Source organism: Stigmatopora nigra, chromosome 4 (assembly GCF_051989575.1).
Source record: "Stigmatopora nigra isolate UIUO_SnigA chromosome 4, RoL_Snig_1.1, whole genome shotgun sequence".
NCBI classification, from domain to species: domain Eukaryota; kingdom Metazoa; phylum Chordata; class Actinopteri; order Syngnathiformes; family Syngnathidae; genus Stigmatopora; species Stigmatopora nigra.
The window spans coordinates 17442078-17466187 of NC_135511.1; the positions used below are offsets into that span (position 1 = coordinate 17442078).

The following is a 24110-nucleotide window of genomic DNA, read 5'->3' on the forward strand; positions in this document are numbered from 1 at the left end:
TTTGTATCTCCTATTTTGCAGCTATAAATAATACATTTGAAAATTGAAGAAAACTAATTAAGTTTGTAGGGGACTTCAAATTCTTAAAATTCTAATTTCATATTGCTTTATAACACACCTGAGTCTATTAAAATATGGCCCTATGTTATGATCCTTTTCCAACTTTAGTGTCAGTATATTTTTTACTATCTTTACTAGCCATAATAGTAAAACTTTTTGTCACTTTTGAATGTACACACAAAAAAAACTACGTTTTTACACAACGACATGGCGCTAATATTACTCACTTACCTTGAATGTAGTACTTTCTAGTGTGAAAAAGTGTGTAATGCGGAGATGTATTTTTATGACAATGTAAAATTGTAAAAAAATAAATACCTCCTTGCTTGAAATTCATTTGGGCTGTTCTTTCAGTTGGTGTTCCCTGAGAGCTCCGGTATAAGTGGCCGTCCAAACGTGAAGGGCCGTCGCGGCCGAGAGGGTGAGGAAGAAGAGGAAGGCCACTTGGAAGCCGAACCAATCCACCACGCCTCCGGCCAGAGCGCTAAACGTTAGCTTTCCCAAGACTTCAAGAGTCGCCAGGAAACTGTAGTGTGTTGCCTAATGGACGACAACAGAAGATTAAAACATGTACAATAAATAGCCATGTGTAGGTTTATGAAATCTTGTTGATTATTGATGCTTGTTGTCAGTTATGTTATATAATGTTAGATTTTGTTTGATTTATTCCTGCATTTTAAGGTAATTGTTGCGATTTTTTGGTATTGTGTTTTGAAAAAAATGAACCAAAATGGACGCAAAAGTACATTTATATCCATTTGATTCTGAAAGCTCATTAAACAATTGTTTTTTTTATTTTGAACAAGCTTTGTATATATTTTTTTTGTTTTTAATGCAAAAGTGCTTACATGTAGGATTGTAAATATGAAAAAAAATCTTATCTCAATTACAAACACTAAAATGGCATGTCAAAAGATTAGCTTTAGCAGCCCAAAAAGGTCCATAACACATTTTTTTGTTTGGGCATTATTGTCCAATTATAAAATAAATATAAGTAATCAAATTTCAATTTAGGACTTGAGTGTCCAACAAGATTTTCTTTGAAAGGACAATAATTGGTCAACATGCCCAAATTTCCGCACATTTCTTTGTGTAGGTATTTCAAGAAAATGCCTCCATGCTGCCAACCAGTGGACGGGAGTGGAACTGTTTTTTTTTTTCATTTCCACCAAAAGCATACAAAGTAATATATCATTTGAGACAGATTTTGAATTGCTACAAGATTTAGTGCAAGGTAATATCACAATATAGCGCAGAATTACATTTTTAAAGTGCCCTACTTCTAAAAAAAAAGTGAGATCATAGCCTAACAAGGTAGAAAAGTGTCTATGAATGAAATCATTTGGGATGATTGACAGGAGCCAATGAGTGAGTTGGAGTGGCCCAATGCAACATTGAGCCTTTTAGTAACCACATCTAAGTCAAGTTCTTTTATTCCGAACAACTTGTTTCACAGATTTGGTTTCCTCCTTCGGGGGTTTCTTTATCAAGCACTCACACTATCGGTTTTCAGTCACTGGATAGCCGGACGCTTCAGTGAGAATCACACACACCTTTGCGCGTGCTATCCGAGCTAACACACACATGGTATAAAGGGAAAAAAAAGAACTTTACGTATATTATGAGAACCTTTTAAATGGATTTTAGTTCAAATCGCAACTATCCGTTAATCCGTTCAGCTCTCAAGTCAAAGCAATCAAAATAGATGGTGATTTTCTTCCCTATATTTTAGTCTTTTTTAAGCATTCAAGCAATTAAAATGATAATTTGTCACCTTGAGATTGACCGAGCGAATGGCTGCGCTATAAAGACGATCTCCTCCAGGCAATGCTGGCCCAGATAGGACGTGGTGGGACGTGGGGGGGGACGTAGGGACGTAGGAGGGGGGACAAAAGGAGTTATGTCAAAGAGAAGCAACCACCAAAGAGGAAAAAGTCAGAATGGAAAAAATAGAGTACTTTAAGTGCTGGGGAATAACAAAAGAAGGAGTGAGGTGGTTTGGGGAGGGAGGGGGTGGGGGGGACAAAAGTGAATGGGTGGCAAGGGTCAAAGCTGAAGGAAGTAGTCAATTGAATAAGGGGTCTGCTAAGAAATCCTATTTTTTTATTTTGGGTGAGAACAGCTCATGAAAAGTGACAAGCGGCACGGGTAAGATGGGGGGGGTTCGACGGTGCTAGGTGAACGGCTGTCAGATGGAAATTAACTGGCTACTTTTGTACTTAAAGGAAGTCATTTAACTATAAGTCAAGGGAAAGAACCTTATTTTTTGTGTTGTGGTATAGTGGAGTAAACATTCCCAAAAGCCGGTGCAGAAATGTGGCCATTTAGCCAATCAAATCCAAGTATCCTACATGGCCCGCCCCTTTCTTGTGATGTCATTAATACCCATGACACTAGAATGCAAAGCTGTCACTAAAATAGAAAAATGAGGTCAGAAGTGTAACTGGTGATGATTTAATGATTCTAATTGTGGCTCAATAACATGAAATATTAACATTTAATATATTTAATCCTATAGCCAATCAGCATTAGAATTTTTATTCAAATTTAATTCCATTACAGTCAGCACAATTTACCTTTTTTTTTGAATGTATTTCTAAAGCAGACATTTTCACCTGTGCTCAAGTCTATCATTAGTCAGCCAAATTAGCTTTTTTATTTATTTATGAAGCAGTCATTTTTTATCAGTGTAAATACCACCAAAAAATGGCCTATAATTGTTTTAATTAATTTAGTATCTCTTTGTTAGCGGTCTAATAAATTTGCAATTGCATACTTCCACCTTTCAAATGAAGATAATTATTTTACCAGGAGTTTCCTTTTACTTTTAAAACTAAGGAGGACCAAAAAAGTACAAAAAAATAAGATAACATGTATTGCCAACAGGAAAAAAACCCAGAAAAGTTCAAATTTTCTTCTCCAAACTAGCATGTCTCTAACCTGAATACTCTCCTCTGCCCTCTGAGTGCAATGCATCATGGTCGTAAAGGTGAGCGTAGTAATCAGGCCACCCAGAAAATGCTGGACGCTCATACTCAAGACGGCCATACCTGCGGGAGAGAAGCATTTAAATACATTGCGTCGAATGTCGTACATTTTTTTTTTTTAAAAAGCTAATCTTTAGCCCACCGCCGCTCACTACGACGCCAAAAACTATCTTAAACATTCCAGACCCCCCCCACACTCGTCCCCAAAACACATGTATGGAATCCTCTGAGGGGAAGCACGAAGAGGTGTCGGTGAGAAACACAGAGAAACCACAACGCTGATCTGTCACGGCTCCTGCGATTGCTGAATTATTCACCCGAGCTGCCAGAGTTTGTGCACAATAAGACTCTTCAATCACACACGACACACACACACACACACACACACACAAAAATGTGACAATCTGACTAGAGCCGTGGAAGGTTATCATGTAATATTGAAAAATGCGAAAGTGAATGTTTTTGGCGTTCCTTTTATTTCTGCTTCCGTTTTTCCCTGATATTTTTGTATTGGCTTTAAAGAGAGGAGGAGGCTAAGGGGGGTGGTGGTGGTGGTTAGGGGGGGGGGGGGGTGCTTCAGTTGAGTCTGAGAGGACCGAAATGGGGAACAGACAACCGGCGGAGATGAATGATGCTCATCTGATTCCCAAATGTTCGCAGACGCTGCGCAACTCAATCACATGTCATTCAGGCAATAACGACTCAATGGTTCTCTGGAGAAAGAACACCAACATCCTTTGAATAATTTATACAACTTAGATTTTTTTTTTTTTTGCTCTATACTTGCAATCACTTGGCTTTAGATTGTTGGCCTTATAGGCAGGCATCTCTTTTGCATATATATTCCATGGGAAAGGAATGATAATCATTGTTGCCATATACATAGCATCAGCTGATAAATGTTGTTTTATTTTGTTTGGTTATTTGTCGCTGGTGATTATTTGATGGAGGTCAATACAGAAGGTAGAAAAGAAGAAAAAAAAGTTTTTTTGATTTGCAAATCAGTTCTCAGACACTTTGAGACTCTTTGATGCTCTCTTAGAGTCTGAGAGAGTCTGAGAGAGTCTGAGAGTGCCTGAGAGAGTCTGAGAGAGTCTGAGAGAGTCTGAGAGAGTCTGAGAGAGTCTGAGAGAGTCTGAGAGAGTCTGAGAGGGAGCTGAGAGAGCCTGAGAGAGTCTGAGAGAGCCTGAGAGAGGCTGAGAGAGCCTGAGAGAGTCTGAGAGAGTTCGAGAGAGTCTGAGAGAGTCTGAGAGAGTCTGAGAGAGTCTGAGAGAGTCTGAGAGAATCTGAGAGAGTCTGAGAGAGTCTGAGAGAGTCTGACAGAACCTGAGAGCCTGAGAGAGCCTGAGAGAGTCTGAGAGAGCCTGAGAGAGTCCCAGAGACTCCCAAAGAGTCTCAGAGACTCCCAGAGAGTCTCAGAGACTCCCAGAGAGTCTCAGAGAGTCTCAGCGAGTCTCAGCGAGTCTCAGCGAGTCTCAGCGAGTCTCAGCGAGTCTCAGCGAGTCTCAGTGAGTCTCAGCGAGTCTCAGCGAGTCTCAGTGAGTCTCAGTGACTCTCAATGACTCTCAGTGACTCTCAATGACTCTCAGTGACTCTCAATGACTCTCAATGACTCTCAGTGAGTCTCAGTGACTCTCATGAAGTCTCTGGGAGTCTCACAGGGTGAAACTTTGAACAACTATGAATTATTTCAGGCTCTCTCTTTCAAAAAGGTTTGAAACCCACTTAAGTTATTGCACAAGGTAACAGTCCCCAAAACAGCCAATCACACAGTGACCTACTCACCTGTCATAAGTGACGACGGTTCCAAGATGGTGAGCAAAGAGCTCTGGAAGACCATACTGACGGTTCGCAGGACAAAAACCCGCCTCATCAGAGCGCCAATACTGAAAACGGACAAATAAAGACGTTGGAATCATCAAAAAAAAGCATTTCTCTTCAAGTGTCGCGCAGGGTGAAGCCAAACGCACGCGTACACAAGGGTGCTTGAGTAAACAAGTCCCCAGACACTAATTGATTCGCTCGCTGTTTGAGCATGAAAATCATCCCCCTGTGGTTTTGCTTCATGACGTAATCAATAAGCTAACGAGAATCGCAGCATGGGGAGGGTAATTAATCACCCTCGGTAAATACACACGTACACAAAACGCACGTGATGATGCCACACTGTTTTTTGACATCAAGGATTAGCAATGCCAATCACTCAGGGGATACCTGTCACTCAAAGACACAGCAGGGGGGCTTAAGTGTAAAAAAGACAAGACGGGGGAAGACGGAAAATAATAATAAAAATAAAAGCATTATTAATAAAATAATTACATTAGGAAATTACGAGAGTTCAAGTAAGGATTGACTAAGGTTTTTTGAGGTTAAATTGTTTGTCAAATGTGAACACGCTAACAATTAAACTGTAAAAAGTCAAGTTTTTTTTAACACATTTATTAACTTTACTTTAAGTTAATGACTTAAATCAGGGTTTCCCAAACTTTTTATTTGGAGCTGTGGCACACTTTTTTCATTGAAAAAATCTGAACAGGATTTTTTTTTTAATTTAAAAGTATGACGCCTATATATTAATAAGTCATTGTCATCAAAGTTTTATTAGCAGGAATCACATCGACTTCCAAAATTATTCCAAAATAAAAAAATTCATAGGGACCTAATGTCTTCAAAAAAATGAGTGATGCAAAAATAAGTCTTTTTTAAGGGTTTTAATCACATAATTTTATGACTTTTCTCCTTATATGTTATGCTTACTCAGACTTTACATTTATAATTTAACATATTTTAATTTTAAAGTTCAATTTTAACCTCATTAAATTCCAATTTATTTTTCTCTCAAAATATTACATTCCATGACAAAATTTTGGTTGGGAAACACTGACTTAACTGACTAAGTTAGTGACAAAGTTCTCAAATCTGACCATATTTTGAGCAAAAATGATGATTTCAGATCAAAATCAGCTTGTTTTTGTCAATTGGACCGTTTTGTGTTCTCACCCTGAAGACATTTTGACTATGTACTATGGGCATGTGGTCCTATGTTTTCTGACTGTAATGAATTTGCATCTCATGCTGTTCTCACGGCACACAACAGACACGAGGGAGGTCCCTGAGTTCTCCAACCATTCTGTTTACTTAAATTACGGGACACGCTGAGCTAGTATACACGCAAACAAATGCAAAACGGTTCGATTGAGTTACCGTATTTTCACGACTATAAGGCGCACCGCATTATAAGGCGCAGCCTCAATGAATGCCATTTTTTCCATATATAAGGCGCACTGCATTATAAGGCGCACTGTCTATTTTGGAGAAAATTTAAGACTTTTAAGTGCGCCTTATAGTGGTGAAAATAGGGTAATTGCTATTGACTTCCAGGTATGAAGCACTCACTACTTTACAGTCACCTCTAGAGCCAGTCATTGTTGATGTTTTGGATTTTTTTGTATAAAATCTTGCAGTGGGGGAGGAGCTATATGATGGCATATTTTGTAAACTAAGATGGCATCTGCATATTTCACAGTATTGAGTATTCATTTCAGGCGTTTGTGTTTTTTTAATATCCGACAGTGGTGCTTTTTCGTTTTTGGTTTTCTGTTTTTTCCATATATAAGGCGCACTGGATTATAAGGCGCACTGTCTATTTTGGAGAAAATTTAAGACTTTTAAGTGCGCCTTATAGTCGTGAAAATACGGTACTCAAATCAGATCGAAATCTATCAGATTTTCATTTTCCAACAATCGGAATCATTCCTTGGTTTTTCTGGTTTGTTGAACAATCCCACGGGCCGGATGTGGCCCGCCAAAGGGGTCCGATCGGGCCCACGGGTCGTAGGTTTGATACCGAGGGTTTACCTGAACTGGGCGAGCAGAAAACCTCCCAGGGAGGAGCCACAGATGGAGAAGCCCATGGCGATGATGCCGTTCCAGAAGCCCAGCTCCCTGGCGCTCATGTGGTGATCCAATAGGAACAAGGGAAACATGGTGACTGCTCCTTGCTCGCCTAAAAATGGGGTGTTCGGGGGTGTGGATGTGGGTAGAGAAATGGGTAAAAACTGTCAGGTTTGGGTGCACAGATTATCAAAACAGAAGTTGTGGACTATGTCCATTTGAGTGTATATCTTGGATTCCTGGTGTAATACAATTAACCCAAAAATGTGACTTATACTGCTTGGATTTTTTTGGTACTTGTTTCTTGCCTGGTGCGACTTATAGTCAAAAAAATATTGTCAATTTTAAATGTGTCATGTTGTTGTCTTTATGGTTTGATTTTCTTCTTTTCTACTGACTTTAATGTTTTCTCGTTTTAATTAAATTAGCTCACATAAACAGTAACATACATTTAGCTAAAAAAAATGATGGCAGTAAATTAGTTACCATATTTTCTGGGAATATAAGTCATACTTTTTATATTGTTTGGTTGGGCCTTTGACTTATACTCAAGTGCAACAAATAGCGTATTTTTTTCGCATATTAGCCGCATCTGCGTATAAGCCGTACCCTTAAAATTGCCTTAAAATCAGTGAATTTGACAATTTCCCTCTTATAAGCCGCCCCCTGATTCACAATTTTCACCTCCATATTCAAGGTTTTAATAGGGAGTACAAATGTGTTACTCTGAAGGGAACATCTTAAGTAAAATACATAGACAGCATGTATACGACAAAATTCAGTATACATTATGCTACGATTTTTTTCAGGTTAAATAGACTATCCGAAAAAAAATTTACTACCTTATGGTTTTATTATGACTCAACTTTCTACTAGTTCCTGCTAAAAAAAAATGCACCGTACATTCATTCCCCTCTTCTTTTTGCATTGTTAGGCTGTCACAGTGCGACTTATAGTCCAAAGAATACGCTAATTGGCAGTTCTTCCTGCTTTCAAACATCACCACCAACAGATCTAAACATGTAAAAACGCCCCCTTGAACAAAAAAAAACCTGCTTGCAGCCAAGAAGGTTATTTTGCGTGATAAAGCCCGAACAAAAAGAAAGAAGAAGGGGATGATGACTCCGTAATTCTGGCACGCGTTGCCCCCTTTTGCCTATTCCTGGAAAGTGTCAATAATAGATGTGTAACAAGAAAAAGAATCCCCTCAGTCACTATCAAACGTAGTAGGCCTGGCACTTGTCCTAATGCGCAAAAAAAAAGGGAAAACACAACAAAAACAGCTGAACTTGAAGACGAAGTCGACATCAGACGAAGCTTTCAGTCAAAATAAAAAGTTTCTGTCAGGCGCTCCGACTTGTATGCGGGGGTAATGTTCTGCTGAACATTACAGTAAAATATTCAGAGGTGCCGACGACACGCCATTATTATATTAATGGAGACCGACTTCACAAAGACAGTGGGACCAAGGAGCCGCCATTTGATTGACAGCTCAGCTTCCCAGGTTGCTGTCAAAAAGACGCCGGCGACGGATTGCTCGCTCACTCAGCCAGGAGACAAACAAAAATAGAGAAAGAGGAAGAGAGAGACAGATGAAAAGGAAAGAAAAAAAAATGGGAGACGCCGGGAAACGAAATGTGGCGCCGTCGCTTTAACGGGTGGCGGCGTGCGTGACAAACCAACAAAAAGGCAAGCGGAAAAAGGAAATGTGGATTTGTTGTGCCGGTAACAAGCTTCTTTCTCATACTTGTGTCACTCATGTTTGGCTGCTCCCTGCTGGCAGTTTACATAGTGATCACCAGTAGTTAATGTAAACAAATGGGGGAATAGAAGAGAGGAGATAAATGGATGGATTTGGAGGAGGTGGGAGCAAGGGAATGGTGTTTCTTCAATGGTCATCAATGTGTATGTTGTATGGGAGAGAGGAAAATTAATGATAACTGGGATTGGGTGGATAGTTTCGATTGGAATGTAGTGAGTGGTATGAAAAAAAATGTTGATATGGCCTGCATAAGAAGCTTAAATGTCTTTTTGGTGTAGTTTTCAGATTGGTGAAGGGTCAGTTTTTGTATGATATTAATTAATTTGCTTTTTTGTGCTAAATTGGATTTAGAAGTCTATTTTTTTTGCAATGTAGTGCTATGGACAAGTCAGTTTTTTATTGATCTAAAACAATGTTTATTTTAGTTTTTTTTAAATATATTTTTAGATTTTACAAAATTATTTTTTAACTAAAAACTGAGGAAAAAAATGATTAAAAAATGACAATTATTGATTTAAAAGGGGGGAAAATCAGGAAATTTAATGTACATTTATACTCTTCATTTTAATTTGATCCGAAAGCAGAAAGTCAGCCCTCATTTACTTTCCTGGGCCACACAAAATGATGCGGCGGGCCAGATTTGGCCCCCGGGCCGCCACTTTGACACACGTGAACTAAGGGAAAAATTAGTTAATATTTCAATATATTTAAAAAAACTTGAGGATAAAGTGCTTCAGAAAATGAACAAATGTGCAAAAATTTGGCTAATTTATTTTGAAGGGAACTATACACAGTCACCTCTAGAGCCAGCCTTTGTTGACATCTTTGAATTTTTTTGCTACAAAATCTTTGCTCACCTCACATTTTAACGTCAATATGACCTGAAATATTCTTAACACATCTCCAAGTCGGAAATCAGTTACGTGATCAACAACAAGAAGTACAGTAGGTTGTATATTTGATCATTGCTAAGCGGTAACTAGCGTGATTAGTACCTACGCAGCCAGGGTTGTTTACCCGAGCTTCTCTGCGTGTCCGCCTGTTGTTCAGCTCAGTGTTTGGAGTTTTTACAGTCCTGCCTGCCTGCCTTCAACTAATTATTTCTTTAAAAAGATGGAGGCTGGATTGAGGGGGGTGGGATGAGGGGGGCTATTGGCTACACAGACAAACAACCGTGCTGATTATTCCATTCTATTAATATTCTCAAAGCAACGATTGTCCATTTCAGCAGGGATTTCATTAGATGTGCAAAGATTAAACAGAAAACAGTAGAGGCCAAGGAAAAAAATGGTGAAACAATTAGAAGGAAAAATGTACATAACGTATTTTCTCGCGTATAGGCCGTATTTGTTGCTAAAATAATGATGACTGAATCGAGGGTAAGGCTTATATGCGCACAATTTAGACATGACAAGGACGAAACGCAAGATAATGCGGTCGATCTGGTCATTTATTTCTAAATAGAGAAAAGATAAATAGATAAAATGCATTTTTTGTGCCTGCTATTGTTCGCTAAGGGCTAAGCTAGGGCTTATATGCGAATAAATACGTTATGTGTATTAGAAATGTCTCAATTGGCCTTTTTTTGAAACAAACTGAGTCTAAGTAACCTGTTTTTTTAAAATGGAGTTCCGATCCAATACCATGTAAATGTATTAAAGTAATCTAAAATGTTTTTATTTTTTACCCAATTTAGGAAAAATAGCCAAGAAATACATTTTTTAAAAGTCTCATTTTGGCTCAATGTATTAATGTAAATGTTTTTATTTTTTTTACCAAATTTTGGGAACAAAGCCTGGAAATGCATTTTTAAAAAGTTTCATTTTGGCTCAATGTAATCAAGTAGTGTAAATATTTGTATTTTTTACCCAATTTCGGGAAAATAGCCTAGAAATACATTTTTTAAAAGTACCATTTTGGCTCAATGTATTTAAGTAGTGTACATTTTTTTAAATGTTTACCCAATTTTGGGGAAAAAAAGCCTAGAAATATTTTTAAAAGTCTCATTTTGGCTCAATGTATTAAAGTAGTATACATTTTTTTTTTACACAATTTCAGGAAAAAAAGCCTAGAAATGTTTTTAAAAAGTCTAAATTTGGCTTAATGTATAAAAGTAGTGTAGATATTTTGATTTTTTACCAAATTTCAGGTCACAGAGCCTACAAATACATTTTTAAAGTCTCATTTTTAGCTAATTTTAAAGAAATCGGATCAAAAATGACAATTGCTGGACAAATTGCAAAAAAACGACAATCACGGTGCATTAATTTCCCCAAAAACACCACTTAAATAAGACAAGATGGACAGTAAAGAAGCCCAAGACGAGGACAGTCAAGTGATGGACCGATACATGGGGGGGCCAAGACGAAGACGAAGGGGAGGGTGGTGGGCACAACGCAGTCATTGTTACGAGGTTATTCAAGAGGAAACAGAGGAGGATGTCAGGCTCAAAGAAACTGTACTCTTTGCGTTTATACTCTAGACAGGCGCCAGAAAAATGACACCCAAAAAGACAAATGCGCTAAAGATTGAGAGCGGACGTCGTGCAGAATTGTTGATTTTGCTTCATGGAGGCGGCTTTTTGTCCAATTCTGGTCGATCTCAAGAGTGGGATGGCTTATTAGACCTCAAATCTTTTGACATTTTTAGTCACAATGTTGTGTAGCGCGTGTGTAGAACTGATCTCATTGACATGGACAGGAGATGCTAACAAATTTGAGGTTTGTGTAGCCAGTGTTGATTTAGAAAGGACAGTCGATACTCATTCATCAGTCAGTAAACCAGAAAAAGAACAGTTTTATAACTTGTGATGCAACCAAGCCACATTTTACCCCCTACAAGCCTGCCTTAATATTTTTATACGCAACATACAACAATGCAAAACACAAAAAGGGATGGAGAGAGCATACAAACTATTGGAATATAGCAAAAAAGGACCCTCAGATTTAAAGTTTGAATTAGTATTTCATGTGGGACCGTATTTTCTCACATATAAGCCGCCCTGTTTATAAATCGTACCCTTAAAATTACCTTAAAATGGTTGAATTTAACAATTTCCCTCGTATAAGCCACTCCGCGTATGAACCATACCCTTAAAATTGCCTTAAAATGGTTGAATTTTACAATTTCCCTCGTATAAGCCGCCCCACGTATAAACTGTACCCTTAAAATATCCTTAAAATGGTTGAATTTTACAATTTCCCTCATATAAGCCGCCCCACGTATTAATCGTATCCTTAAAATTGCCTTAAAATGGTTGAATTTTACAATTTCTCTCACATGAGCCACCCTGTGTATAAACTGTACCCTGAAAATTGCCATAAAATGGTTGAATTTGACAATTTCCCTCGTATAAGCCGCCCCCTGATTCACAATTTTCACCTCCATATTCATGGTTTTAATAGGGAGTACAAATGTCTTACTTTGAAGGGAAAATCTTAAGAAAAATCATCGAACGTGGTATTTCTGAGATACAATATACATCGTAAATTGAATCGCACATTCCTTAAGGGTGTACCTACACGTAGACAAATTTAAAAATGAAGTCATGTGACCGGTACAACCAGGAAATGTGTCCATAGCGGCCTAGTTTGCATCCCTAGGTAAGACAGTGGCGCCATGAGTGAGTTTTTTTCACATTTTATGCAAGATACAATGATTTTTTTTGGAATTAGTTGACTTTGGTCAATGGAATTTAGATAGCATTGCAGTATGTTTGGACCTAGTGTTTATTTCTGCGCTCATGTTGTTTTGTCCCTCCCAGGGCACCATGTGGTGCTTGTTCATTAATTCATCCCTTCCATCCCTGCAAGTCCTTTTCCCCTCTGAAAAAAAATATCCTCCTGTCGCCATAAGTTCCTCCCCTCCCCCTACTGAGTCCAAATACCCAGGAATTGTATTGAGTAGGATGGGGAAAAAAAGTACTTTTTAATGTACTTTAACGTATTTTTTAAGTATTTTTTCCACCTGATTTGAATAGAACTACCACAAATTATAATAATATAAAAGAGTGATTACAAAAGCATAAAAAAGACAGTAATGCAGCACCACAATAGTATTGAAAATAATTAGTTTAAAAAATATATTTTACATGAATAAACTTGCAAGGCGAATAACAACCAATTGCAGTAAAGTGAGCTATTTTAGTTGTAATTTAAGTTTGTTTTGGTTGTTTTTTAATACTTTACGGTTTATTACAATAGTGTCAAAATATAGTCTGTAAATCAACACATTTTTTCACTATATTTATGTATCTTTTTTTTGCTTTTCATACTTTAAGGATTGTTACAATAGAGTCAAAATAGTCTGTATATTAACAGATTTTTGCATTATATTTATGCATCTTTTTTGCTTTTCATACTTTAATGTTTGTTACAATGTCAAAATATAGTCCGTATATCAACACATTTTTGCATTATACTTATGCATCTTTTTTGTTAGCCTACCCCATTAACCCCCATTACAAAACCTTTAAAAAAACATTTTTCACCCAATTCCGCTACAGTTTAGGCCCAATTTCCGCTAAATTCTGATCACACCATGACACTGACAAACTAAAGAAAAACCCAAACGAGTAATATTCCATACAAACAAAAAATATCGCCAAAAATAAACATAAGAAAGCACATTGGCAAGGTAACATTTAAAAAATAAGAACTGAATTTGAACTGACGTTACGCGCCCATGGGCTTGCGGGAGAGTGTTGTGGGGTGGGGGGTTTCCTCCCTAGACAGATTAGGGGCTCCAGCCAGCCTTCATATTCTGTCTAGTAGTGTCGTCTGTTGGGGCTCATCCGATTATGGAACACTCTCTCAAAAACACATAGGACTTAAAAACAAAAGCCCCCTATCCCATGCCTATGCCTTCTCACACATGTATAAGTGAATGCTATGCAAATGGGAAAGGACAATTACTACATTTCCACCACCCACGTGCAAGCAGCAAAATCAGAATACGTGCGATTCCTTTTCAGACACAAAGACACTTAATCCTCCTGTAATCCCCTTTTGCGACCAAACTTACATCCATAAACTATTATCACCCACACAGACGTACACAAAAATGATCTTAAAACTACTTTAAATTTCTGTTATTTACAGAACGATGTCGTGTTTGGAAAGATGTTGCCTTAAATTAAGATAACAAATCAAGTTAAAAGTTTTTTTTTACTAGTACTGACTAGTAAGGTGGCTCCTTTTTATCATGAGTACTTTGAAAAAGGAAAACTAGTACTTTTTTTCCTATTAATTGTAAAAGTTAGTTTTTATAGACGTGTCAACAGAGACCTCTAGCGGCGAAATGTAGAAGGCAGGTTGGAATACTATAATTGGGGACAAGGTAATATTTTTTTTCGGCTAAAATGCTCTCAAAAGCCATTGTATTAAGAAAAATGAATAATTAATAAATACAATAATTTTAAAAAACTAAATAACAGTCGGAATGATCAAAATATTTTTTGGAAGACATGCATAAAATACTAATATTGTATTTATCCAATAATATTTAGAAATAGGACTACTTTGCAATACACCTAACACAATTAAAAACATTGTTGAATAAAAAATTGCAATTCACTAAACTGTAACAAATATTTTAAAAAATATCTATACTAAAATTTAGCATAATAGTTAACGGGCACTAACATGTACATGTACTATGTCAAACCTATTGACGCCATTATATCTCTGTTTATGGAAGAATATTTATCTCATTATGCAATATGCAGCAAACTTCTAGTTCGAAAATTAGTTGTCAATGGACATACTTAGTCATTGAACTTTTAATGAATTTGCTTTAAAACCGAATATTTGTTACCAAAACATTTTGGTGCAGATTTTAACAAAAGTGACATTATTGCATATAAATAGTGGGTCTCGGACCCTGACATTTGACACCAAAGACAACCAAACAAACTAGCACACGCTCACCTGGGCATCCAACTCACCTAATTTATACGTCAGCACATAGAGGACGGTCCACGCAGTACCCGGAACGGCCAGCAGTTTCCTCCACACTCTCCACGGCATCAAAGCATCAACACCCTGCCCTCCTCTTCTTCCTCCATCTGCCGGTTGTCCCCTCACTGGCTCTTCATCCAGCACGGGGGCCCCCCAGACGAAAAGGGCCACGCCCGCGTACACAAAAGTCAGCAACATGAACATCCAGCTCCAGCCGGCTACGTCGATCACGGCAAGCAGCCCACCTCCAGCAAAAACTGATCCGGCTTTATAGCCCACGACTTGAGCCGTGTTACCCAGTCCGAGCTCGCCACGGCCTTTTAGAAGGCCCACCGCGGCTCCGTCTACCGCAATATCCTGGACTGAGGCCAGGGTATTCATGGCAAGGAGGGTCCCCGCCACCCCCCAGATGTGCATTTCCGGAGCCAGGGCCGAACTGGCGAGGCAGGTTAGCGCCAGTCCGGATACCGTAGCAACTAGCCATCGGCGCTTGGTGCCGATTCTGTCCACTAGAGGGGCCCAGAGCAATTTGAGGACCCATGGGAAGTACAAGATCTTGGTGAAGCCAATGCGGGTCAGGGAATGGCCGGCACCACGAAGGTAAACGGGGAGGAGGGAAGACTGGAGGCCATATGGGATACCCTGGACGAAGTAAAGTAGTCCCAAAAAGACCAGTTTGTCGTTCATCATCTCGATACAAATGTGCAGGGGTCCATTGGTCAGGTGGTTGTCATCGTTTAGGTCAGGTGTGGGGAACCTTTTTGACAAAGAGAGCCATAAACAATTCATATTTTCTAATGTTATTCCCTGAGAGCCATACTCCAAATGTAAAAGTCAAAATACCTTTGTTTTTAGTCATTTCGGCACTTTTAAAGTGGAAAACAACATTGACAACATTCTTATGTAATTGCTAATCAATGATAGTTTGCATTCCAGAAGTCTAATGCAATTTTTTGAAATATGCAGCATTTCAGCTCTGTCACTAACGATTTATATATTTTTAGCTCACATGTTAGCCATTTGTGTCCACCAAAAGAGCCACATGTGGCTCTCGAGCCATAGGTTTCCTATCCTTGCTTTAGGTAATGGAGGAGCAGGCTAAAATGGTCACTATCCAAAGTTTTTATGCATGTAAATGATTTAGAATCGAATATCTCTATATATATGATTTTAATGACATTTTTAATCAGGCACTTAGCCGAGGAGTCAAGTGCGTCTATTTTTAAACTCAGCATGCCGGGTCATCATTACTAACATTTGGCACACGTGCATAGTAGCGTGTGAAGGAAAAGAGGAAAAATACATATAAAAACATGCCGATGCTATATGTTATGTTCCGGGTATGTCATGTTATATAGATCCAAATGTAGTAGTGCAATTTGATGAGTTTTTCATTGGACAATATAGCATTCTGTGACATTTCCCTAGCCACATTTCGTTAGCACTGTGGCATACAATCTCATTCAGACAGATCGATTTCAAAATACACGGCGTTTTTGCAGTTAAGTTTATCTGGGAATTGCGATTGTGACTTGTGATTTAATCTCAAAACAGAGTGAAAATAGATAAAAGTTGGTCAGAAAACGCTAGCTCACCGTCGATCGCTCTCCGCTTGAAATGTTTGTATTGGTGGTGGAGCAGGAAGAGGTTGCCAGATCAGAAACCCTAACTCCGCCTTCAGATGATGTTAAACAAGGAGGGAGAAATGACGGAATCTGGCAACGCTGACAATGCACTTGGTCAAATTCCATCATATTTTACAATTAATATATATTGTCAAAATACATCAATTAAAAAAATTATCAACTCTACAAACATTAAGGTTTTTTTTACATTGCCCGTCTTTGTCAATGTTTTGTTGTAGTGTTGTATTTTGTTTTATACATGTAACCTGTATGGAAAAAGCATGTAATTTTTAATAAAGGCTATTATATCATCCTTATTTAGAACACAAAAATGGATATTAGAAAGTCTGTCAACGTAGATAAAAAAAAACATTTTATTTGCTTAAGCTCCTTCAGTCAAACAGGTATACAGTATAGAGTATTTTGGTGTATTTATTATTTTTTTCCAGGCACCTGTTCAAACCAAGATATCTTTTTATCAACCCAAATCCAGTGTTTTTGAATTCCAAATTAATTTCTCCTAAAGATTATATTATACCTTTTCACATCCCGGTTAATATTTCTGATTGGGTTATTTTACACAGCTAGACTCGGAAGCCCATTTCAGTCTAACACATTTTTTTAGCCATTTTAGTGCTCAGTGAGTAGAAAGAAAATCAGTTCTCACTCCCACAGAGAGCAAGAAGAATCTTCTCATAGTCTCCTTTGGTATCATCCTGGAAAAACAAAGTAGTTGTTGAACTCTTTTACATTTTTAAACAATTTAACCCATCAAGGAATCAAGAAAATTATATTGTTATCTCACCAGAATATCCTGGTAGAGTGTTTTCCCATATTTCTTCTTGTATTCAGCCTTAATTAGCTTCAAATCTTTTTCCGAACGGCTCACCATGATCCGCGTCAGGATGTTTTTGCGGGTTCCGGATCCCTGGAATTAAAAAGTCAACAATAAGAACTAAAAAAAATGCAAAAAATACAAATAATCTTTGCGTATATGAGACCTTCATGGCTAGGTTGAGCTTCTCAGCAAAGAAAGCCTGCCTGCTCCCAGCACACTTGACTAAAATAAAGTAAAATACACCAAAATTACACTTTATAACATTCATAAAATATTCCAAATCAAGTTAAAGTGCATAAATGTGGCTTTACCTACTGCAGTGAGGCAATTCTCAATGTCACCCTTCATTTCCATATCAATTGCTTTGGCTACATCCACTTTGCTGTACTTTGAGTACCTCTGAAATACTGAAAAATAAAAGTAAATAAGTTAAAACTTGTATAAAATCAAGAAAAGTACATTATTACTAATCAATGTAAAAAGCGGTGTAGAATTTCATTGTTTTTTTTCATGTGATGAATGCAAGAATTTTACATTGATGCGAAAATATCATTGGATAAGGCCCACAAAAGAATCTTAAGTAGAGCCTACATTCTATTGCTAGATGCAAGTGCCTCTTACATTATTACTAATCAATGTAAAAAGCGGTGTAGAATTTCATCGTTTTTTTCATGTGATGAATGCAAGAATTTTACAATTTCCTTATACCTCCATTATTTTGATGCAGAAAAATAGAAATAAAAACTCTTTCTACTGGGAAGACTGGGATTTAACAATAATTTCCAGCAATAGGCGTCCAATCCAAGTTGACAAGGGTTGTTTGATCACTGCCACACCTCCTAGACAAAATGGATTGGACGCTTATTTCTGCAAATTATTGTTAAATCCCAGTCATTCCCAATGGAGAGTTTTGATTTGTATTTTTCTGCAGCAAAAATGGAAAATTACAGATATTGTAAAATTCTTACATTCATCACATGATAAAAACGACGAAATTCTAGTAAACAAGGCTTTACTGACGGTTTTACCCAATTCCGATCCACTTAAAAAAAAGGGAATTTCAAGACCACCCTGCTATGCTTTGTTTTTTTCACAGAAAAATGTGTTTGGACACTCCCAGCTCTTTAAGAAGACAAAATGGCGAGTTATCTGACCTTCACGCAGATGAGGCGCGCTCCTGACAGTCAGGATTTCGATAAAAACCGAGCAGTCTTTTCCTTTCCTCCCTTCTGCAGCCTCATACAAAGATCTGGCATCGCTGTCAATCAGCTGTTCACATACTCCCTCTGTACGGTTAGCCTGCATAACATAAACATAACAAAGATTCTTAAATACAGTCATACCTCTACTTACAAATATCTCCATGTACGAAATTTTCAAGTTACAAAATCCCTCTGAATGTAATTGCATTTTCCTAAATCTGTTATTTTATTATTATACAATTCTTTTGACCACCATTTTTCATCACAATGTTCATTATTTAAAATTATTAGAGTGACAAAACATATAGGAAGTGTCTTTATGATGACCCTTGACCTTAAACAACAATCAAATGAATCATCCTGACTTGATGATGTAAATATTTGGAAGGAATTTATTCTATAGCTGCTATGTAGGAGTGCCATGTTGTCTTAACCTCAAACTATTCCACAGCGGCGAGAAAAGAAAAGGCCAACAAAATCCACCTCAAACATCCTGTAAGAAAATAAAGAAAGGGTGCGCAAACTCTACCTTGCAGAGGGAAATGAGTGCATTCCGAAAGTCTCCACTGGTGTCAGATCGGATATCTTCCTCCAGGTCCTTTTTGTACTCTTAAGTCACAATAAAACAAAACAAAAATGCTGTTATTTTACCATATTGGATCTGACTAACATGCCATATATAGCAATAAAGTGGAACATTTAAGTGTGGCTAATCATATACACGCACATAAACAAACACGCACATATACACAAACACGCACATATACATAAGCACGCACATATACATACACACTATCACTTTTTTTACCTCACTTCATTTTGATTATAAATATTTTTATGACTAAATTATATGTGCACTTCATGGATAAGCATTAAACGTGTATTATGGTAATAAACGCCTTCAATTCAAAACATATACACAAACATGTATAGAAATGCATATACACATGGATAAATAGTTTATGTATATATCGTATACACACTGTTACTATGTCAAAATGGGTTTTGTGAAAAAAAATCGATTAAAACTACAGTGTTTAGTCTCAAATGTTTGACAATCTGTCATAAATTTTGTATTTTTTTTTATAACAAATGACTAAAACAGTGGCTTAACATTAGCCTAAACTTGCCTTCCTTGTATGCCTTTTTAATTTCCAAAATCTCCACATTGGTCCTGGAAGCCAAAATCTCAATAACGGTGTCCTCATCTGTTCCCAAGCCCTGAAAACGAAGAACGAAAAGATGTGCCTTTTGTTTCACAAACTGCTTTTCACAACACTGTTTATGATGCCTATGGGACAAAGCAAGGTGAATAGATGGAAGTTGGCAGGACGCCAAAACAAATGACCCAGCAAAAAAAAAATTAAAACAGTGTTGACATTCAAAGTGCAACAACAGCAGTTCCCCCTGGCTCATGTGCCAGCAAGGAAGAGGGTGTGGAACAATGTGAGGACATGTATACGTGCATTTTATATACCTTCATGGCCATTTTCAGCTGCTGGGCATCATACTGGGCTGGCGTTTTGAGAAGAGCCATGACCACGTCCTCCAAATCTCCCTTCAGTGCCTTTTTCAGCGCCACCTCCAGGGGCTTCATGGGAAAAATAGACAATATTTTAGGGTTTTTTTCAGCAAAAATTGTTAACAAAACTAGATTTACAACTTAAATCATGTTTTCTCCAAGCTGAATCAGTTCAAGTACCGTATTTAAAGGACTATAAGTCACAATTTTATCATAGTTTGGCTGGGCCCTGGTGTTTTTTTATTTAATTTTTTCGTAAAAGTTATGTGAAAGTGCCTTTTTACCCTGTTCTTGGTTTCTAGTAAAATAAAAAATGCCCCTCTCTTCATTATGGAGTTTTTGGCTAAATGCGACTTATAGTCCGAAAAATACGCCAGTTTGAATGCAAGTTTCCACTTAATTTGGGCTTGCATAATCAATTTTCTTCTCACTTTTTTCCCCCTTAGAAAGATTTCATCCCCAGGCCGAGTCACATGACAGTGCCCCACCCTTTTCAGTGTTACTACATTTAACCACCCAGCACCAATCAAAAAGCAGTCTGTTCAACCACACTATAATTTGCGTCTGCCTCAAATTACTCACATTTCAAGCTATAAAAATCTAAGTTAGGACAGAATCCTATACCCTCAAAAGAGAAATTCACAAAAACGTGAGCATAAATGATGAGTAATAACTGTTGGCTTTCCCCTAAATTTGTGTACTTTTTCCCTACCTTGCCACTGGCTTGTTGGTAAGCTTCTTTAAGCTCCTGCCTCTGCTCATTGCTGCGCTTCACCAGTACTTCAATAATGGTGTTTTCGTCCACCCCTGTAAAAAACATGTAATGTCATACAGAAGCATCAAAATTGACAAATAAACTTTAAACAGCTGACTTTCGGGGTGAATGAGACTTTACAGATTTTAATATTTTGATTTTTTTCTGACTGTACAGCATCTTAAAATCCTTTATTTTTCCCAAAAATCGTGCTTTTTGTCTTAACCCAAATTTTTGCATAACTTCTCCAGGAATACAATCCATAAAACAATCAATAAATACCTATAAAAAAAATTATATCTAAAATTCAGTTTAAATACAATAAAATCAATTCAATTCAAAAAAAGAAAAAATGAAAAAATGCATTGCATTGATGTTCGAGTCTTATTTATGAAAAATAACTCAATCTGGATGCATTTTATAATCCTATCCACTTTAGAGTCCAAAATTTTCTATTTACAAATTTTAGAACAAAAAAGGAACATTTTTATTAGCAAATAACCAGCAAAAAATATATTTCTTTATAGCCTATATGCATTTTAAAATCACCTTTAGCCTTAATAGCCTGATCCAAGATGGCTGCATCCCCACTGGCGCTGAAATGTGGCGAGGCCTTCACTGTCCCTTCATTTTTTAAGATCTAAGATTCCACAAAGAGAGAGAAAAACATATTTAACAACCTCATAAAACATTGACTTTTGAACAAAAATACACTTTTTCAACCTTTAACCTTTTGACCTTTACTGTTTTTATTCCTTTCTCTTCATCTTTATCAAAAAGAGTCAGAAATCATGACTGGAAATAAGCAAAAAAACAACCTGGCAACCCAAAAAAAGCACCAAGACCCTTCCAGTACCAACATGTTATCGTTAACTGGAATAAGAATGACTACGATGAGAGATTAACTCGAACCATGAGCGGCATTCTACGGTTCGACAACTTTAGATAGGGAGTGAGGGAGGGGCCCAAATTCCTGTTCCATTAAGTCACGCATTCACAAGATGAACAAAAATCTTATTTTAGTTGTTTTAAGGACTGATAAGAATGTCCATCAGCAATTGTCTTATGTAATATTCCTTTAAACTGTCTCATTTGTCAGCCCACTCCGCCCTCATGTTACTAAACTTTTCAACTTTACACCCTCTGTGGTATGTTTTAATGTTCCACCCCTCTTTGGTTCTCGCTAAAGTCTGCCAGGAAAACTTTCCACCAGAGCATACCACGGAAAGAGGGAGAAAAAAAAGAAGGAACAAACATGGCGGTTGGCATTAGCAACGGGAAGAGAAGTGCGGTGACTTACTGACTCATCTGGCATGCCCAGATAAACGGTTTGCATCATGAACTCTCTGATGAAGGCCATGCTGGAGATGGACGGACTGCAGGATTCTCTGTCAGGCAAAGGAAAGGGTGATTAAAAATAATAATAATAAAAATACAAATGTTAATGCATTGGCTGGCAACAAGTGATCCCAGTTTAAATAAATTGGACTTCTATCATTGAGCTGTAAATCAGAAAAACTACATTAACGAGCAAAATTTGAAGGGCTGCTTATTTATATGTTGTTGACTACTTATTTATCTGGTAGACTACTCATGTTGACTACTTATTTATATGTTGTTGACTAATTATTTATGTGGTAGACTACTTATGTTGACTACTTATTTATGTGGTAGACTACTTATGTTGACTACTTATTTATGTGGCCGAATACTTATGTTGACTACTTATTTATGTGGTAGACTATTTATGTTGCCTACTTATTTATGTGGTAGACTATGTATGTTGCCTACTTATTTATGTGGCTGACTATGTTGACTACTTATTTATGTGGTAGACTATTTATGTTGCCTACTTATTTATGTGGCAGAATACTTATGTTGACTACTTATTTATGTGGTAGACTATTTATGTTGACTACTTATTTATGTGTCCGACTACTTATGTTGACTACTTATTTATGTGTCCGACTACTTATGTTGACTACTTATTAATGTGGCCGACTATTCATGTTGACTACTTATTTATGTGGTAAACTATTTATGTTGACTACTTATTTATGTGGTAGACTACTTATGTTGACTACTTATTTATGTGGTAGACTACTCATGTTGACTACTTATTTATGTGGCCGACTACTCATGTTGACTACTTATTTATGTGGCCGACTACTTATGTTGACTACTTATTTAGGTGGCCGACTACTTATGTTGACTACTTATTTAGGTGGCCGACTACTTATGTTGACTACTTATTTAGGTGGCCGACTACTTATGTTGACTACTTATTTATGTGGCCGACTACTTATGTTGACTACTTATTTATGTGGCCGACTAATTATGTTGACTACTTATTTATGTGGCCGAATACTTATGTTGACTACTTATTTATGTGGTAGTCTATTTATGTTGCCTACTTATTTCTGTGGCTGACTATTTATGTTGACTACTTATTTATGTGGTTGAGTAATGTTAACTACTTATTTATGTTGACTACTTTTTTTTTATTTCTTTCTTATATGTTATGTATCACAATTGTTTATTTATTTGTGCACTTCATGGTGAAACCTTAAATGTCATTATACATACTTGTATGACAATAAAAGCATTCAATTCAAAGATGAGCTTTCTATAATGGCCCTATATGTTTCAATCCTGTTTTAAAAGTGACTTCCTCACAAAGCATAGTGTTTTTTTTTTACTTTTTTATCATGGCACTACATTCAGTAGATAAATTTGAAGTTCTATTTGAAAAGTAACTTCCCCCACAGGATGTATTCATTATAGTTGGGATTATACTGCATATGATGCAAATTTTCCATGATGGCAATACTATAGCAGTGTACTAGTGGTGAAGTATGCCTGGCCACACCCACGTTTTCCAACGAACGCGGATGCATGCTATGGACAGTCTTTTTTGACATTTTTAAAAGTTATTAAATGTATCAGAGCAGACACGTCAATACTTGTCTGCATTATGATCGCGATTTTCTAATGTTTAATGATAGCTAGAAGGCAAAAAGTGAGGTTTTTGCTTCCGGCCACACCCACGTCGATCGTACAACACATGACAGAACCAAGTAGAATTTATGGAATTACTTCGTCAAAAAGATCAACTTTACGCTTTCAAATTTGTAAATAGATTCTCGACGACATAATGGAGATTGCTAGTGAAATAAACGGGACTTACCGTGTAGCTGGAAAGGAGGCAAATGAATGCAAACTTTGCAGGGACGCTCAAAAAGCAGTGGGAGTTCATTTATATAGGGAAGGATGTGGGAGGTATTATTTTTTGGAATGAGGGAGGGAGGGAAGAACTCCACCTTAAAAAAACAGTCTCCTCCTTCCAGAAAAAAAGAAAATGTATACATACGTCATTTGTGGGCTAGCTGTGCCAGTCTCTATCACTCTTAACCCTTTATTTTGGAAGAATGTGTCAAAAAAACGTAGGAATTATCCTCACAAGGTTCGCGGGGGGTGCTGTAGCCTATGCAGGCTCATTGAGGGTAACA

At 37.3% G+C, this 24110-nt stretch overlaps 2 protein-coding genes across 2 annotated transcripts; both read right to left on the minus strand.

Moving 5' to 3' along the window:
- Positions 1–346: 346 nt before the first annotated feature.
- slc33a2 (solute carrier family 33 member 2) lies at positions 347–16392 on the minus strand. Its single transcript, XM_077715511.1, has 6 exons — positions 16256–16392; positions 14648–15417; positions 6906–7053; positions 4833–4933; positions 3001–3110; positions 347–600 (listed from the first exon to the last, which is right to left on the minus strand). The coding sequence occupies exons 2-6, from the start codon at positions 15348–15350 to the stop codon at positions 394–396; spliced, it is 1269 nt and encodes a 422-aa protein (XP_077571637.1). The 5' UTR covers positions 15351–15417; positions 16256–16392; the 3' UTR covers positions 347–393.
- A 253-nt stretch (positions 16393–16645) lies between these two features.
- On the minus strand, positions 16646–23867 carry anxa1a (annexin A1a). The gene is made up of 12 exons (XM_077715512.1): positions 23789–23867; positions 21902–21989; positions 21151–21241; positions 20560–20654; positions 19803–19916; positions 19456–19546; positions 18855–18934; positions 18278–18422; positions 17435–17530; positions 17287–17345; positions 17091–17213; positions 16646–17001 (listed from the first exon to the last, which is right to left on the minus strand). Exons 2-12 carry the CDS (start codon positions 21959–21961, stop codon positions 16942–16944), a joined length of 1014 nt encoding a protein of 337 aa, XP_077571638.1. The 5' UTR covers positions 21962–21989; positions 23789–23867; the 3' UTR covers positions 16646–16941.
- Positions 23868–24110: the final 243 nt, after the last annotated feature.